Source organism: Nansenia antarctica (genome assembly GCF_963989245.1).
Source record: "Nansenia antarctica genome assembly, chromosome: 9".
NCBI classification, from domain to species: domain Eukaryota; kingdom Metazoa; phylum Chordata; class Actinopteri; order Argentiniformes; family Microstomatidae; genus Nansenia; species Nansenia antarctica.
In genome coordinates this window covers 24,106,620-24,122,948 of record NC_137679.1, presented here as the reverse complement: position 1 = coordinate 24,122,948, position 16,329 = coordinate 24,106,620, and the positions used below count along the sequence as shown (strand labels likewise).

At 48.8% G+C, this 16,329-nt stretch overlaps 1 protein-coding gene across 1 annotated transcript in view; it reads left to right on the top strand.

The window, feature by feature from the left end:
- megf11 (multiple EGF-like-domains 11) overlaps positions 1–16,329 on the top strand; it is a gene marked incomplete at both ends in the record, with an annotated part of 80,365 nt that overhangs the window by 38,919 nt on the left and 25,117 nt on the right. Inside the window, 3 exons of the mRNA XM_080539048.1 lie at positions 8,442–8,616; positions 12,760–12,880; positions 13,894–14,057. Of these exons, the coding sequence (XP_080395174.1) occupies positions 8,442–8,616; positions 12,760–12,880; positions 13,894–14,057 (460 nt within the window). The remainder of the gene's footprint in view (positions 1–8,441; positions 8,617–12,759; positions 12,881–13,893; positions 14,058–16,329) is intronic.

Below are 16,329 nucleotides of genomic sequence, written 5' to 3'. Positions count from 1 at the left end.
GTACAGACACAGAGATCTTCGTTCTTTTTCCATACAAGAACCAACGGAGATGCATATTCACTGGTTGACTTCCTGATTATATCTTTCTCCTCCATCTCACTCAGTACTTGGCTCAGTTTCTGATACTGACTGGGGGGCACTCGTCTGAATGGGAGCCGGAATGGCCTGTGATCTGAGAGGTGAATGGGATGTATGAAGCCCTTCGCCTCTCCACAATCCAGGTGATGGCGCGAGAAGTTGTCCCCGTAGCGCACAACTAGGTCAGCCATCCCGCTTCTACACTGTTCAGACACATCACAGGAGTGTATGTCGAGTCGACTCAATCCCATGGACTTTTTCACTTCACCATTTTCACTGGACGGGGTTACTTGAAAGCAACTGAGTAGTGGGACCTCAGCAGGTCCGGTCTCATCCATGTCCTTGAGTGCAATGCAGGAAAAGACATCGGCCAACTTAGCGTTGCGTCTTACCAAGACAGGCCTGTCGGACGTGTTGATCAGCTTCAATGGAACCCATCTGTGTCCCCACAAAGGAGTAACAACTCTGGCCACCAGAACTCCTCTTGGAGCTGAGCGACACGATGTGGGCTCTGTCATCACAGCGCTGCCAGGAGACACAACAGTCGACTTGGGTAGCTTGCCCCATATCAGGTACTCCTGACCAGGCTCAAGACACACGGCTGAGTTGCACCTGACTGTGCCTATCTTGTCAGGTATGACTTCACCTAGCCAGCGGTTCAGACCAGCGAGCATCGAGAGGAGCTGTTCAGATTCTGGATCGCTAGCAGAACAGGGTATAGACATGGCTTTCCAGTAGCCATCACATTGCTTATACTGCCGGAGGATATATTTAATAACATTGGTGCCTAATATCAACTCATCATGCTGGCCTTCATCTACCAGAGTGGGAACCATAATCTACAGCCATACACCTCCATTTCCACATTGAAAGCTAACTCAGGCTTGACACGGCGACCACAACAGCCAACAAGCACCACATTTGAACTGAACTGGTTATGTGCTGTGGCAACTCCAGCTTCTCCAAGCTTTGTCTCTGCCGTCTTACTCATTGTACAATGTCTAGCATAGCATTCAGAGTCACTGTATTACTAAATGTCACAAGTTGAGCTTTTGTCAATGAGTTGAGCGTTTGTGAGCTATATACACTGTCTCAGCACTAGATTCGTCTTTACAATGGGAGTTTACATTTCGACCCATACTTTCTCCCTCTGAGTACAGGCCACCTAGTTTCCCTGAGGTTGAGGTGCTCGGGACGACCTGGTGGGACACTCCAGTCTTTGTATGGCCTGTGGCTAGACAGACAAAGCACAGCTTCTCTGACATGCAATGTGAGATGGTAGTGTGGTTACTGTCACCACAGACTCGGCAGGCCTTCTTACGGGCACCACCCTGGTATCTTCCACTATGAGGAGCACTGTCACTCTGCTGCACTTTCCCCATCATCTGCTCCAGCCTCTCCATCATGCGAGCAAGAATCCTGACTTCAGATTGCTGAGTGTTCTGGGCCACAACAAGTGTGGAGGGGGGGTACGGAGACTGGCCTAAAGCATGGTCCTGGGAAGGAATGAGGGTAGAAGGCGGACACTGTGTGTGGTACACTGGACTATGGGCAGGAACAGTGGGGTACTGGGTGGAACACTGCTCAGGCACAGACTGAATCGAAGGCTCTGGGTGAGACTGAACAGTATGGAACAGGTGGCACAGGTCTACTGATCCTGCCAGAGGCTCTCAGTTCTCTCTGATAATTATCTTGTGAGCTCCACTCCTCAATAGCCTTGCATTCCAAAATACGGGATAGTCCAGAGTCCGGGCAATGCCTTACAAACATCCGTGCCACCTCTTCACTCATGTTCTCCATCCTCCTACCTTGTCTGCGGAGGCATAGAAATCTGACAACGGGAGGCATGACGACACATCGCTAAAGTACTTCAGGAGGATATCATAGATGAGATCAGGGTTCTGTTTCACATCAAGTGTCTCGCTACACTGGCCAACCCTCACGATATCCTTTGCCTTTCCCATCAACCTTGCCAGTATCTCATCAGCCTGTTAATGCATGGGACATTTCTGCTTTCTCAGATAAGCTTTAGACATGTCAATTCAATTTGTCACTGAATACTTATCAGAACTATCACCTCTGAACATCTGTGGTTCCCTGTCTGATTTTACATTCACAGTAACGTGTGGGATCTCCTGTCTAACAATATTAGAATCAGTTACTGGATTTGGAGGCGATGTGCAGTTGAGATGTGCACTACTCATACTACTTGAGTTAACTACACCAGCTGAAATTAACTTGGTTACAATGGACTCGCCAATCTGAGCACCTAGCTGACCCATCATGTCTGAAAGGTGATGAAGAGCTTCAGCATCAGTAACACTGGGTCTGGATGTGGGAGTAGCCTCCCCTGTAAACTGCCCAACAGCAGCACAACCTGGGTCCTGACTTGACCCTGTGCCTCTACCGCTCTCAGTAAATGACTGGGAACACCCCAGCTCCCTACTATTCAACCCACCGATGACAGCATTGTCAGAAAAGCTCAGACATGCCCCCCATGCACCCCTCCCCATAGGCAACACTGGACTGGTAAAAGCTTCACTGTTAAAACCTGGCCTGTGAGCCATAGTGGTACAGACTTGCGTTGTGTAATATTACTGAATGTGAGAAAAGAATAAAAAACAAAACAATTTAATAATTTTTTAAAAGTTACAGCAGGACATAGAAATAATCAAAAGCACTTGGTCCTAAACTGGTGTAATCACAGCCCTTAGACTGAATGACCATTTACTATAATACTCTGACCACACTTGATCTATCACACTTGGACCTGGCATCCACACAGCATCCATGGAGATCGGCGTTCAGCTGATCTTGAGATCGACAGGTCACGGGACCAGTGTAACGATGGTCAATCAGTTGAAGGATGGACAGGCAACAACTTCTTTTAATCAATTTATTCTCTCCTCAGCAGTGTGATTCTGGGTGGAAGACATACAAAACATAACTTGTCTTCCTGGTGTCTGCAATTCTTTTAGATCTCTTCAAGTAGTAGCAATCGAGTCTAGCTGCTACTGGGTACGGCAACACCACAAGGACAAAACACATGCAGACCTGCAGTACACCACAACTCCAAAGGAGCTCGACAACAACTAATACTGGCTAGGGCTCAAACATAGCGAAACTCATACATATACTTATACATACTCTAACTCAAGTTACATTTCATGTTTGTCCTAATCTGCTGTTTACGCGTCATGAACCAGATGTAATTGAAAAGGAGGTGGAGAAGGGCTATCTGTTCCTTTTGATGATCCCCCTCTTTTCTGACTTCCGCATTTACCCCATTGGCTTAGTGACTAGAAAATATTTGGGCAAGAAACAGCTTATATTTGATCTCTCTGTGCCTCACAATGGCCCTGTTCCTAGCATTAATAGCCTGATTCCCCCCCAAAGCAATTAGGTTAATTAAAACAGCAGGGGTGCATGCTTGGCTTGTGAACGCTGACATAGTTGAAGCTTTCAAGATTGACACTTTCATTGCCTTGTGATGAATTGATGTGCATTTGTGAGGTTATGACGAGTTTCTTCGATACAAAACTTGTTACAAAACTTTACTTTTTGGGCATTTAGCAGACGCCTTTTTCCAAAGCGACTTACAATCAATACATTTGACTAAGCAAGTGAAACAACAATCCACCAGTCGTATCAGGAAGAGTAATCTAGCTCAGGCCAGGGGCCATTGGCAGTCTCAGTGATAGAAGGAAAACGTTTTTTTTTTTTTTTGATGATGATGATTATTTTAATATATATATATAGACACTGGAGAACAGAGAGACAGTACTGTGAACATGATTTGCTTTCCCTATTGGGGAAATTCTGCTATCCTCATAGCCATGCTTTCGTTTTTAGGTTTCTACATTTGGCTTATTTCATATGGTTTCTATCGATTCAGGCTGCCAATCCAACATGCGTTTTTGGACCATTTTGTGACATTGGAATGGTACCTGTTTGTATTACCATATTCATTAAATCGCTTCCTGACTGAACTGAAGATGGCTGCAGCACAGGCCTGGCAGAGCACCACCAGAGAAGATACCCACCTGTAACAGATGGGGTCTCACTCAGTTTCCAGAGCGATCCCTAGGCCTTCGTTCACACGGCAGTGAAATGTGACCCAAATCCATTTTTGGGGCCGACATGCGACTCAGGTCTGATTTATGCATGACCGTGTGAACAGCGCAAGTCACATGAAATCTGACTTTTTAAAATCCGACCTGGGTCGCGTTCAGAGGTGGTATTATATCGGATACATATCTGATATTTAGCAACGCGCCCCTGTCTGAACTGTCAAGTCGCGTTTAATGAGACTTTTACGTCACTCAATTTACAGCCTAACCAGTCTGTAACCGCTAAATCCAGTAGCCCATTCGGCATTAACCCGCCCCATCTGGCACCCCAGCACTCTAGACACAAGTATAGTAGCGAGTGCTCTACAAAAAGCCATAGCTAAGCATTTGGCTCTCTTTTTCCTCATCCTTCTTCTTTTGACCACTTGCTCATATCTTTGCCGGCTTCCGCTGTGTATCTGTGTAAAAAATCGGAATTGAGCATCAAGACCTGCCGTGTGAACGAAGCCTAGGTGTCTCCCTCTGACTGCCCATTGTGCCACCTCATCCTCTCACTTACTCATCATTATGGACTTATGATTTGCACCTGTGTTTATGCTCACCTTTCTTGCACTCCCTTGCACTCCCTGCTCAGTCTTCTCTGTGTGTGTTTTGCTAAGATATGTGCCAAAGTAAAGTAAAGCCTTTTGATATCTCGAGTTCTAGTAACAAGACTTTGCTCTCTGTGTTTGTAGTTTTCGTGTTTAGTCTTTAACCAGTTACGAGTTCTGTTTTGGACAGAGACTTTGCACGGGACTATTATTATCTGGGGACCTCTACTAATTTGTAATAATTGCGGAGGTCATCTGTGATCTTAATCTCTTGCGAAACTGCCATGTCCGTATTTTGTAAAGTAAAAAGTCCACCGCAAATTACCTACCATATTTCGCCACCATCAAGGACACTCTACGCCAGCTGACCTTCGAAGGTACACGGCTTGTCGACGCACGGCAGACCCCAGCCCAGGCAGGTGGCACAGCAGTGGGTCCTGCAGCAGCGTCTCCACCTCCTCCTGCGGCTTCCAGGGAGCCCCGACTACCACCTCCCGAACAATACGACGACCGACCAGAGGGCTTCAGGGAATTTTTCACCCAGTGCTCTCTGTTGTTCAGTCTGCAGTTCTCATCTTTCTCCACCGAGCAGTCCCGAGTGGCCTATATCATCACCTTGCTGATGGATCTTCCCCTAACCTGGGCCACCATGCCCTAACATGGGCCACCATGGAGTAGGAGAGTCAGACCCCGGCATTCTCCAACTCACCAACAGACCCCGGCATTCTCACCCAGGAGCTACGGAAGGTTTTTTGACACCTCCCGGGTAGTCGGGCATGAGGATGGGAGACGGCTCACAGCCCTAGCAGTACCAGGAACTACCACCACAAGAGCCCATGCAGTTGGGAGTAATGTTCCTCTAGAGAGGAGAGACAACAGTGCCTATGCGAGGGACGCTGCCTGTACTGCGGGCAGGGCACTTCTGTGCCGGAGAAGCCAGGAAATGGCCGGTCTCGCTAGTCACAGGAGGAGTGCTAGCAAGGCTGTGGTTACCCTCTGATCCAGGAGATTCCCAGACTTTTTCCCCTGTGGTGGGGCTTATTGACTCGGGAGGGGCGGGGGATTTACTGGATGCGGGGCTGGCCCAGAAGTGGGGTGTCCCGCTGCTCTTTCTCCCCGAATCCATCCCTGTCCTTGCATCCCTGTCCTTGCCCTGGAGGTCCAGCATCTTCTCAGTGTGTCTCCAGGTAGCAGTGGCGCAAAGGGAATGGATTCCATTTCTCATTGTGGATTCCCCTGATTGTCCCCTTGTCCTTGTACTGGTCTTCGGATCAAATCATCTGGTTGGGTGATCCCATCGCTAACCAGGTCCAGTTCCCACATTCCGATTCCCCTAAACCTCTAGCAGCTGTCTCCACTGGATAAGAGGATAAGAGGATAAGAGTTCCAGAGACATGTGCCCCGCGGTGGTGTAGCGGTCTAAGCACTGGCCACTAGTGCAAGCTGCCCACCGGGGACTGGGATCGAATCCCAGCTCGCCAGATCCGGATATGGCTGGGGCACACACGGGGAGCGGCATATTGGGCGGCCGCTCCCGAGGGCGGTATAGGAGTATTTCCGGACAAGGATCCGTCGCGCAACAGCGCCCCCGGGGTGCCGGAATAACGGTGCTGGGCTCGAGGAGCCAGTCAGCTAGTCTGCCTGGCGGCCTCCTCTGGGACTGCCGGCCACGGGGTCGTGCGGCGGATCCTTCGCAATAGGCAGGGGATAATTGGATGCTAGGTTGGGTTTAATTGGCTACCAAATTGGGTGAAAAAAGGGATAAAATCTGAAAAAAAACAAATTTAAGAGTTCCAGAGACAGACGCTGTTCCTGACCTGGCAGGCATTCCCCGGGTTTACTGGGATCTGCGGGAGGTGTTCAGCAGGCGATGGGCTAAGGACTTACCTCCACATAGGTCCTATGACTGCGCTATCGACCTCCTGCCGGGTTCAACACCTTCACAGCGGAGGTTGTTTTCCCTATCTTATCCTGAGACCTTAGCCATGAAGGCTTACATAGATGAGGCCCTCGCCGCGGGTCACATCCATCCTTCCACTTCCCCGGTGGGGGACACGAAGGTTTCTTCTTCGTGTCCAAGAAGGATGGCGGGCAGCGCCCTTCCATTGATTATTGAGGGCTTAACAACATCACCATCTTCACCATCACATCTTCCTCTGATGACAACGACCTTCGAGTCACTGCAGGGGGCCCGGATCTTTACTAAAGTGGATTTACATAACGCCTATAATCTGGTGAGGATGAGAGAGGAATGGAAACAAATAGAAAAATGGAACGAATGGAAAACCACTATCAAAACACCCAGTGGCCACTACAAGTACCATGTCATGCCTTTTGGTCTCGCAAACGCGCCTGCTGTATTCCAGGCATTGGTGAAGGATGTGCCTGCTTGATCATTGTTTTTTTGTACTGTATATTTGGATGACATACACATTTTTTCCAAGGACATTGGGATGACATACACATTTTTTTCCAAGGACATTGGGATGACATACACATTTTTCCAAGGACATTGCCCAGCACGAGCAGCACGTTCAGCTGGTCCTCCAGCACCTCTTCAAACACCAACCCTTCGTTAAGGCGGAGAAATGTGAATTCCATGTTGCACCGTTGCCTTACTGGGGTTCATTGTGACACAGGGAAACCTTTAAATGGACCCCGGCAAAGTTAGCTGCAAGGCTATTTTCTAATTTCCATAGACATTTTATTCAGAACTTTAGTGCCTTAGCCGCTCCCCTGACAGCGCTCGCCCGGAAGAGTCTTCTTCCCTTCACTGTTCTCAGGAGGCAGAAAACGCATTCAATGTGCTTAAACAGCACTTAACATCAGCACCAGTCTTGGTGCATCCTGATGCTTCTCTGCCTTTCGTGGGGGAGGTGGACGCTTCGGATATAGTGTTGTCGAATTCTTAACTAGATACTTTAACAAACTGGTCGAAGGCTATGAAAGATAACTTCCTCAAATACTTTCATTATAAGCAACAACAGCCAAGCTGGTCCGTGGAGCAACTGCGGAGCACAAAAATGCTTCACTGTCCCATTACATGGCACTGTATATGTCATTTCTAGCACACTTGTATCCAAACTGATTTACAGTGTGGATACTGAGTGGATTTAAAAAAATGTATACATACATGGTCCCAGCAGGATTTGAACCCACATCCTTCACAATGCTAGCACTAAGCTCTAATAACTGCACCACACAGGATAATTTCAATTGCAATGCAACCTCATCAGTACCATGCATTAAAAAAAAGACCTCTTATAACCTAGAGTGAAAAAACAGGAGATCTCAGAATCAATTTGGTGTCATCTCATTTCGAAACCAGTGCACATTTCGAAGTCTGGACACCTCTTAGCCATGTCATACACTTAGCTTTTAATCGCAACCTTTGCTTCATTCATTATTTCTCAGCAGCATTCATAGCTAATGCAATGTTAATGCTCTGATTCTGGCTGTACTTTGCCGCTGGAACAGTAGAAGTCATTACGGTATGAAGGAGAAAAGGGACATCTCATCCATCTGGGTGAAGCACAGAGACGTCTGGATGAATGAAGCGCTGTCAGCCTGCAGTTCACAGGTTGACTCTCCCCTGAAATGAGGTGTTGATAGTCTCAGCGTGGATTAGGCATTAAAGTCTTTACCATTTAACCTCTCTCTCTCTCTCTCTCTCTCTCTCTCTCTCTCTCTCTCTGGTCTCTAGCTGCCACCCTCTGTCTGGTGAATGTACATGTTCTTCAGGATGGACTGGGCTCTATTGCAACGAGACCTGCCCACCAGGTTACTATGGCGAGGGTTGCATGCTGCCATGCAGTTGTGCCAACGGGGCGGACTGTCACGGTGTGACCGGCACCTGCATCTGTGCCCCTGGTTTCATGGTGAGTCACCCTAACCCTAACCCTAACCCTAACCACAACCACAACCATATTGGGGGGAGGCTGGTGGAGTCAGTCAATGTACATTTGTACAAATATAATCTATTAAATGAATTGCTGTTTTACCTAATTCAGCCACAGAATCCCTAGTTTATCAGTATTTTGAAGCTGACACTTTCACTTTTGGCTCACATTCCCGTGGCTTGGGCTTAGTGGAATCCACGCACCACACACACAGACTCATATTCAACCCATTCGAACGGATCAATTTTTGCTCATATACACAACTTTTAGAACTGAAAGTCTACTAATGATAGCATCTCTTAATAGCAGCCTTCTCTATGTTACGGTACATGTCGTCAGATGTAACTGGTATTGGCTGCTCTGTTCTGTCAGCAGTAATGCTTTTGGGCAAGATCCTGGTTTAGGATTCATGTTTCATTTTCATGTTACAAGTTGGCTTGTAATATCACTATAGCAACAGTATCATCTGGATGATTATGTTATGATATATACTGCATTTGTGCATTATTTATACTTGGTTGATGTAAGTATCAGATCTAAGGGGAACCGACTAGTAATATTATATTTAATACTGTGTATGTTAAGAGGAGATGGGCATGATGACTTCTAATGAAAAGAAAGATCCTTTTGAAGTTATTATTATATTTGCGATGTGAATTTCAAATACTTTGTTGTAAAAGCAGATATCAGTGTATATATCTTAATGTTCTGGAAATGGTCCCAGATCGTGCTTAAGGAGCAGCAGGCTCACACGGGGAGGGGACGGCGGGAATAAGGTGAGGCTCTTTAACTCAGCAGGCTGTAATACATCCTCATAACGGATGTTCTCTATTACACCACAGGTTTGCACTAAAAAAGAAAGACCTTGCCAGATGCAGAAGGACCTGTTCTATAGTCAAGACTCTGTGCCATTAATAATAATGCACACAGTTTATGGAACATGTTTTACATGTTTACAATCCATCTGATAGAACAGAAGAGACATTCAGTGTTTCAGATTTAGCTCTGTATTAAAGAGGAATACAGAGGTCAGCTGGACTTTTGCTTTTTGGGAGTTTAAGACATATTGTTTTCTATTTAGATATTGCTATGCAATAGATAGAGTGCCCTTGCATACGTTTTGGGACAGTGAAGCATCTATATTGGGATTTTAAATAAAACAATTACTGTGAGGTTAATATTTGATGGTATTTTGTGCACATACTGGTTTCACCATTTAGACCTGGTTCACCTGTTACTAACGCCGGCAACTGTCTGTTGTACAGGTTACATGACATTTGCAAAAAAAAGTCTTTAAATGTTTCTGGACAAGAAGTAACAAAATAAAATGTTCATAGTTTGCCTTTTCTATTGCATTTGGCCTTCAATCAGAGCTTACAGAGACTGAGGGCAACTTTTCTGCCAACATTACATTTGGGTTGAAATTGCTTGTGTCTTACAACAGGCCACTGTGGTGAATGGAGCTACCTAGCGTGTGCACAGACTGTGTCTTAATTTCCTCCACCTGTTCTCTATGGAGGATGCTGGGGACCGGTGCCAGATCCATTAAACAGACCTAGAGGGCAGGAGCAGGGATACAACAGTAACCAGTCAGATGGTAGCAGTCAGGACTGATATGGGTGGATGAGGCGGAAACTAAAGCATAGTGCCCAGAGACTTGTTCCACGCTGTTTAAAGAGCACAAACCCTCTCTCTTTTGAGTGCTGCTGGTGCTTCTGTACACACAGACCAAATGGTTTAGTAGGAGAAGGCTAAGCAATGATGGAGGTCCATAAATGGTAGTGAATAGTTTTAAACGTTTTAACATTTTGATGCCATGTTCTGTGATGATACACACTATGATTGGTGATCATTATCACACAATGGGCTTTTGAAATGACGTTAAAGACTTAAAGTGGGGAAGAAGAAGCAACCCTTGGTTGTTTGTGAAGTCACATCCCTGAGGACAGTTGATAACGCACCAGCCTGCCTGCTGCATCCCTGCTGCCTCCCTTCCTCTCAGTCCCATCGGGGGGCAAACCAACCCAAGAGCTGAGAAGAGGCTGAGCTCCTGCACGCTTGATTTAGCTGGAGTAATTGGACATGGTGTTTTTGACTGGGACAAAATGATTACATGTTCGTTTTTTCAGACATTGTCTTCAGTGATCCAGGCACAGAACATATTCTATTTCGGTTCTGGGTTTTACAGAGTGTTCTAGCCAATGATCTTCTAGAAATCGGCTTGTGTTGATGACAATGACATGAAAATCCCGGTCTAATTCAGGGTTGATGAAAACAGTTAGATTCCACTTTTCCTAACCTCATTAAAATTTTCATTTTCATTTTTGTGGTATGAATTTTAAATTAGCAGTCAACAGTCCTGCAATTAGATTAACTGTTAGGGAGTGAGAATGATTGGTAATTAGTGACGCCATTTGCATCTGGCCTCAATGGCTACCAGACTGATCAATGTTGTGTCAGTGAGAGGAAAGACATTCTCCAAACTGCTGTCCAATTATGTTAAAACACTAATGGGCATGAATTTAATACCTCAGCCAAGGACGACCTGACTCCCAGCTACCTAGCCGAAGGCTGCTCTCCCAGTTCTTCCCCTCTTCCATAGGATGTGTTGTTATGTAACGTGCCTTTCCTGCTCTCATACTGTACTATGGACAGTCTCTGTATTAGTGAAGTCTCCTGCATGCCGTACTGATTTCTATTCCCCCTCAGCTCAGAAGGAATATAAATCAGTGAACTAATGAGAGAGCTGCCTTGTCCCTCCTGAGAGTGAGCCAACCACTGGTCTCAATGCCATGGGGGTGAAGCGGGTTATGATACAGTGCATCCATGGATGTAGCAAAATCCATGTGGTCATTTGTGGCTCAGTGACCCCTTATCCATGAGGCCACTCACCAGTAAATTGCTTATGCTCAGGAGACAAGCTGAAACCCACCTCCACCCTCTACCCACCCACCCACCCACCCACACTCTGTTCTGACTTCTATCTGCACTTAACAACTGTGCCAGAACTGCCATTGTTAGCAGTCTTGAAGCTGTAATTTTGAACAGAACAAAGGTTGCTGCAAACTGATTGATACAAGTTTCATTCACACAACTTGAAGCTTTTATGTGGTACAGACAGAGGGGAGGGGGGATGTTTTAAGATGCAGTGTTCTGCCCCTGGCGTCCAGTGGCACATCTTCTCCTGCCTCCCGTTTAAACTCAGTTCAAAATGATAATGAGAGCGCTGAGCAGCCAGCAGGTCCCTGGTGCTCCGGAGAGGGAGGCTGGAACCACTCTGGACTCTTCTGGGCCGCTAATTGGAACTCTAAATCATTGTGTCAGCTGTCACTCAGGGCCGGGGCTGGGGAGGGAGGGTGTGGGGATCCATAGACGGCCTGTGATCACCAGCGCTGGGAGGGACGGGGCTCTTGGAGGTGCGTTTGCTGTGCTCAGCCTTTTAAAGCAGAGGAAATTCTAATGACACTGTGGACTGGAGAAGGGCTGCGGTGGAGAGCTCTGTGTCCTTTAGCAGATGGTTCACTCTAATGCGTCGGTGAGGGACTTAGGGGCTAGGATGGGCACGTCCCACAGTCAGCTCATTACTGGGGCTGGGAGAGACTGGTCCTTACTTAGAGACTGCACTGGGGCTCAGAGTGTCCCCTGCTCCACTGCCCGTCTGACCTAGACCAGGAGCTCAACCGCTGTAGGTGGCCCATTGACTCCCCACTGACTCCCCTGCCACTCATTGCTAAGTGCTTGTGTGTGTGTGTGTGTGTGTGTGTGTGTGTGTGTGTGTGTGTGTGAGAGAGAGAGAGAGAGAGAGAGAGAAAGAGAGAGAGAGAGAGAGAGAGAGAGAGAGAGAAAGAGAGAGAGAGAGAGAGAGAGAAAGTGAGAGAGAGAAGTTCTCTTCTTGCTGTAGTCTACCTCATCTTCCACATTAACATTATTCCTTATCGTACATGAAATTGACTCCTATTAAGCAGAGTGTGTTCTCTGATGAGTAACATAACTGAACTTTGTTTTAGCCTTTTTTTTATATTTGAGATTTGTATCCTCCCTTTTCAAAAAAATGTGTGCCTGTCTGAGTTAGTTTTCAGATTGTTCTGTGCCTGGTACCTAACTGTACTACCCCATTGACAGGGAGAGGACTGCACCTCATCATGTCCTCCTGGGCTGTATGGGACAAGCTGCTCCTCCACCTGCTCCTGCCATAACCATGCCTCCTGCTCTCCCTTGGACGGCTCCTGCTTCTGCAGAGAAGGTACAGCACTCCACCTATGGGAGATGTTAAAGAGGGCAGACAGCATAGAATTCACAAATAGAATTAGAACATCTTAACTGCATCTCTACCCCAGTGGAGGCTGGTGGAGGGAGAAATCGTAAAAAGGTAAATCGGAAGGTATCAAACACACAAGCCCAATAATCCCTCATACTACCATGCCCAACTTCCAAGCCTCTTTGAGATGCATCCTAATCCCTCTGACCCCTCATACACGATCCCATAATATTGACGTGTCATTCAGAAATCAAAGCTTCTGTAAGAGCACGGTTGAAACACTGTCAACCGGCTTCTACATTAAACACTTCTTAGATCAGAGGATGTGAGACTTAGACATAAAAGCTAGGGGTTTGGTTTCCCCTAGTGTTTTCCGTCAAAGCAGCCAGCTGACCCCAGTCCTGACCTGACACAGGGCTAGTCAACTGGGATCGCATTCGAGAACCCATTCATAATTAACAAGACTCTCACTATGAACCTGGGAGGCATTATCAAAGCCTGAGGGTAGTGCACAGTGAGGCCACAGCAAAGCTTTCATATTTGTAAGAGTAAGATACTGCATTAGTGTAATATTTGACAGGGTCTGGTGAAAAAGTCCCCAAGTTGGGCAACATCATTCATCATCATCATCATCATCATCATCATCATCATCATCATCATCATACGGCAGACTATATCCAATTTACAAATGATAAGTATTTAGTGATCCTAAAAATGTTGTTTGTTATATTGAATGGGTTCTTCAACACTTAAACTTTTGTATTATGCATAAAAAAACATATTTTAATTTTTTTGGGGGCCATTTGCCCGACTTGAGAATTGCCGACATCCAGACCTTTTCACCAGACCGTGTCACATATGATTTTAGTCTACTGAGGTGTGTCCCATTGTGCTGGTCCAAATGTGACAGTTACAGTGTTCTCTGTCTCTCTGTCTGTCCTTCTGTCTGTCCCCTCCTGTCTGTCCTCCTGTCTGTCCCCTTCCTGTCTGTCCCCAAGGCTGGCAGGGTGTAGACTGCTCCATCCTCTGCTCCAGTGGCACCTGGGGACTGGGCTGCAACATGAGCTGTCTGTGTGCCAATGGGGCAGCCTGCGACCCCATGGATGGCACCTGCACCTGTTCTCCTGGGTGGAGGGAAGAGCACTGCTACCTGCCCTGCCCTGTGAGTATGTCTATGACCTGTGGTGACAGTGGCACAATATTGACATGTGTGTGTTAAAGGCAGCATGCCTGTGAGACTGCAGTGGAGGATATGGTATCTCACCAGTGATGCTGATGGTATGGGAATGTGTCAGTGTAGCAGACTCTAGGCACAGAGGGAGGTCGACACAGAGGACTGGCTTGAGACAAGCGTTTTTATTGCGCTGTACAGGTCAGCACGTCACTGACGTGCTGGCGGAATGGACTTTGAGAAAATAATAAACACGAACAAATAATAATGCGCCCTTTCGGGACTCGCTCGCGTGCACCCCTTTTGGGCTCGGCTCGCTCGCTCGATACAGTGTCTCTCTCTCCTGGGCACGTACTGTCTCTCCTGGACATGTGCTCTCTCTCCCGTTCACTGCCAGAGGGAACAAACACACACAGGTTAAAAAGACCGTCTGGATGCTGAAGCTGATTACTGACACCTGTCTGTAATCCACCGACAGTCTGGCTCCCTCTGTAGGCCAGAACGCGCCATGCTCCCCACACACCCCCACCGCCAGACCAAGGCCGGGGACGCATCCGGCCGATAGCCTACTCCCCCCCCTGCACGGGAGAGGAAGTCGGCCACGACCATTTGCACCCCCGGTCTATGGACCACCCTGAAGTTGAAGGGTTGCAACGCGAGGTACCAGTGAGTGATCCTCGCGTTGGTATCCTTCATGCGGTGGAGCCACTGGAGGGGAGCAAGGTCGGAATAGAGGGTGAACGAGCGCCCCAGCAGGTAGTACCGGAGGGCGCCGACCACCCACCGAATGGCCAGGCACTCCTTCTCCGGCACAAACTGCTGGTAGCAGCTGGCCAGTCCCAGGAACTGCCTCACGTCCTTCCGGGTCCTGGGCCGCGGGGCAGCGGCGATCGCTGCGGTTTTATCCAACTGCGGCCGCACCTCCCCGCCCCCCAGGATGTACCCCAGATACCGGATCTCCCCCCCCGCGCGATCACGCACTTCGTCGGGTTAGCCGTCAGCCCCGCCTGCCTCAGCGACGGTAGTACCGCGGTCACTCTCTGCATATGCTGCGGCCAGGTGTCCGCATAGATGACAATGTCATCTAAGTATGCTGCAGCATACGCAGAGTGCGGCCGCAGAATACGGTCCATCAGCCGCTGAAACGTGGCCAGGGCCCCAAACAACCCGAACGGAAGCGCGGTGAACTGGAATAAACCCTGCGGGGTAGAGAATGCAGTTTTTTCCCGGGATACCGGAGATAATGGTATCTGCCAGTATCCCTTCGTGCAATCCAATGTGGTGTAATACTTAGCCGTGCCAAGCCGGTCCAGGAGCTCGTCGATCCGGGGCATAGGGTAGGCATCGAACTTTGAAACAGAATTCACCCGTCTATAGACCACACAGAAACGTACAGACCCATCGCGCTGGGGCTGCACCAGGGGGAGGGGGCGCAACGGCGCCCTGGACCCGCCGCCTCCCCCGGCTCCTCGGCAGCATCGGGCGCCCTCGCATAAGCACAGAGGACTGTGCACGCCTCACATTTCCCTGTCGGTCGTGCACGCACCCCCGTAGTTTCCCCTAATACCTGCGGAAACCCAGCCCAATCTAATCCCAAAATTAGAGGGTGCGTGAGGCGCGAGCTAACCTCCGCCCGAACACTATGCTTTTTTCCCCCATATCGAATTTCGATGTAGACTACCGGATACTCGTGAATATCCCCATGCACACACCTCACCAAAACCTGCGATGCCTCTAACAATGCCCCGGGTCGAACCAGGCGCTGGTGGATCATGGTCTGTAAGCAACCATAATCCAACAGCGCCTTGTGCGTTTCGCGCTGTACCCGTACTGGGATGCGAAACGCCTGTCCTGGACAAGGGGGAGGGGTCGGACCCCCAACGACACAGACTACCTGGCCCACCTCCAACACAGAGCACTCCCGGCGGAAGTGGCCCGGCTGCCCGCACTGCCAGCATCCCTCCTCTGCCGCCCGTGGGGCCGTTTGCGGGGTGGAAGTTGGCCCCCCATGTGTGTCCCACCCCCCGGGTGCCTGCCCCGTCCTGCTGGTGGCTCCGGCCGCGGCTCCATCCCAGGCCGTCCCCCGGGCTGCGCCCCGCCGGCCCATCGGCACGGAGCCGGGGTCAGGGCAGGGCGCATGACTGGGGCTGCGAGCGTGACCGGGGCTGCGCCCGGGCCTGGAGCCATCGGCCGGGGAGGCAAGAGGCGAGGTTGGCGGGCTGGCGGTATGAGACCCAGGCGGAGGTGCGCGCCGGCAGGCCCT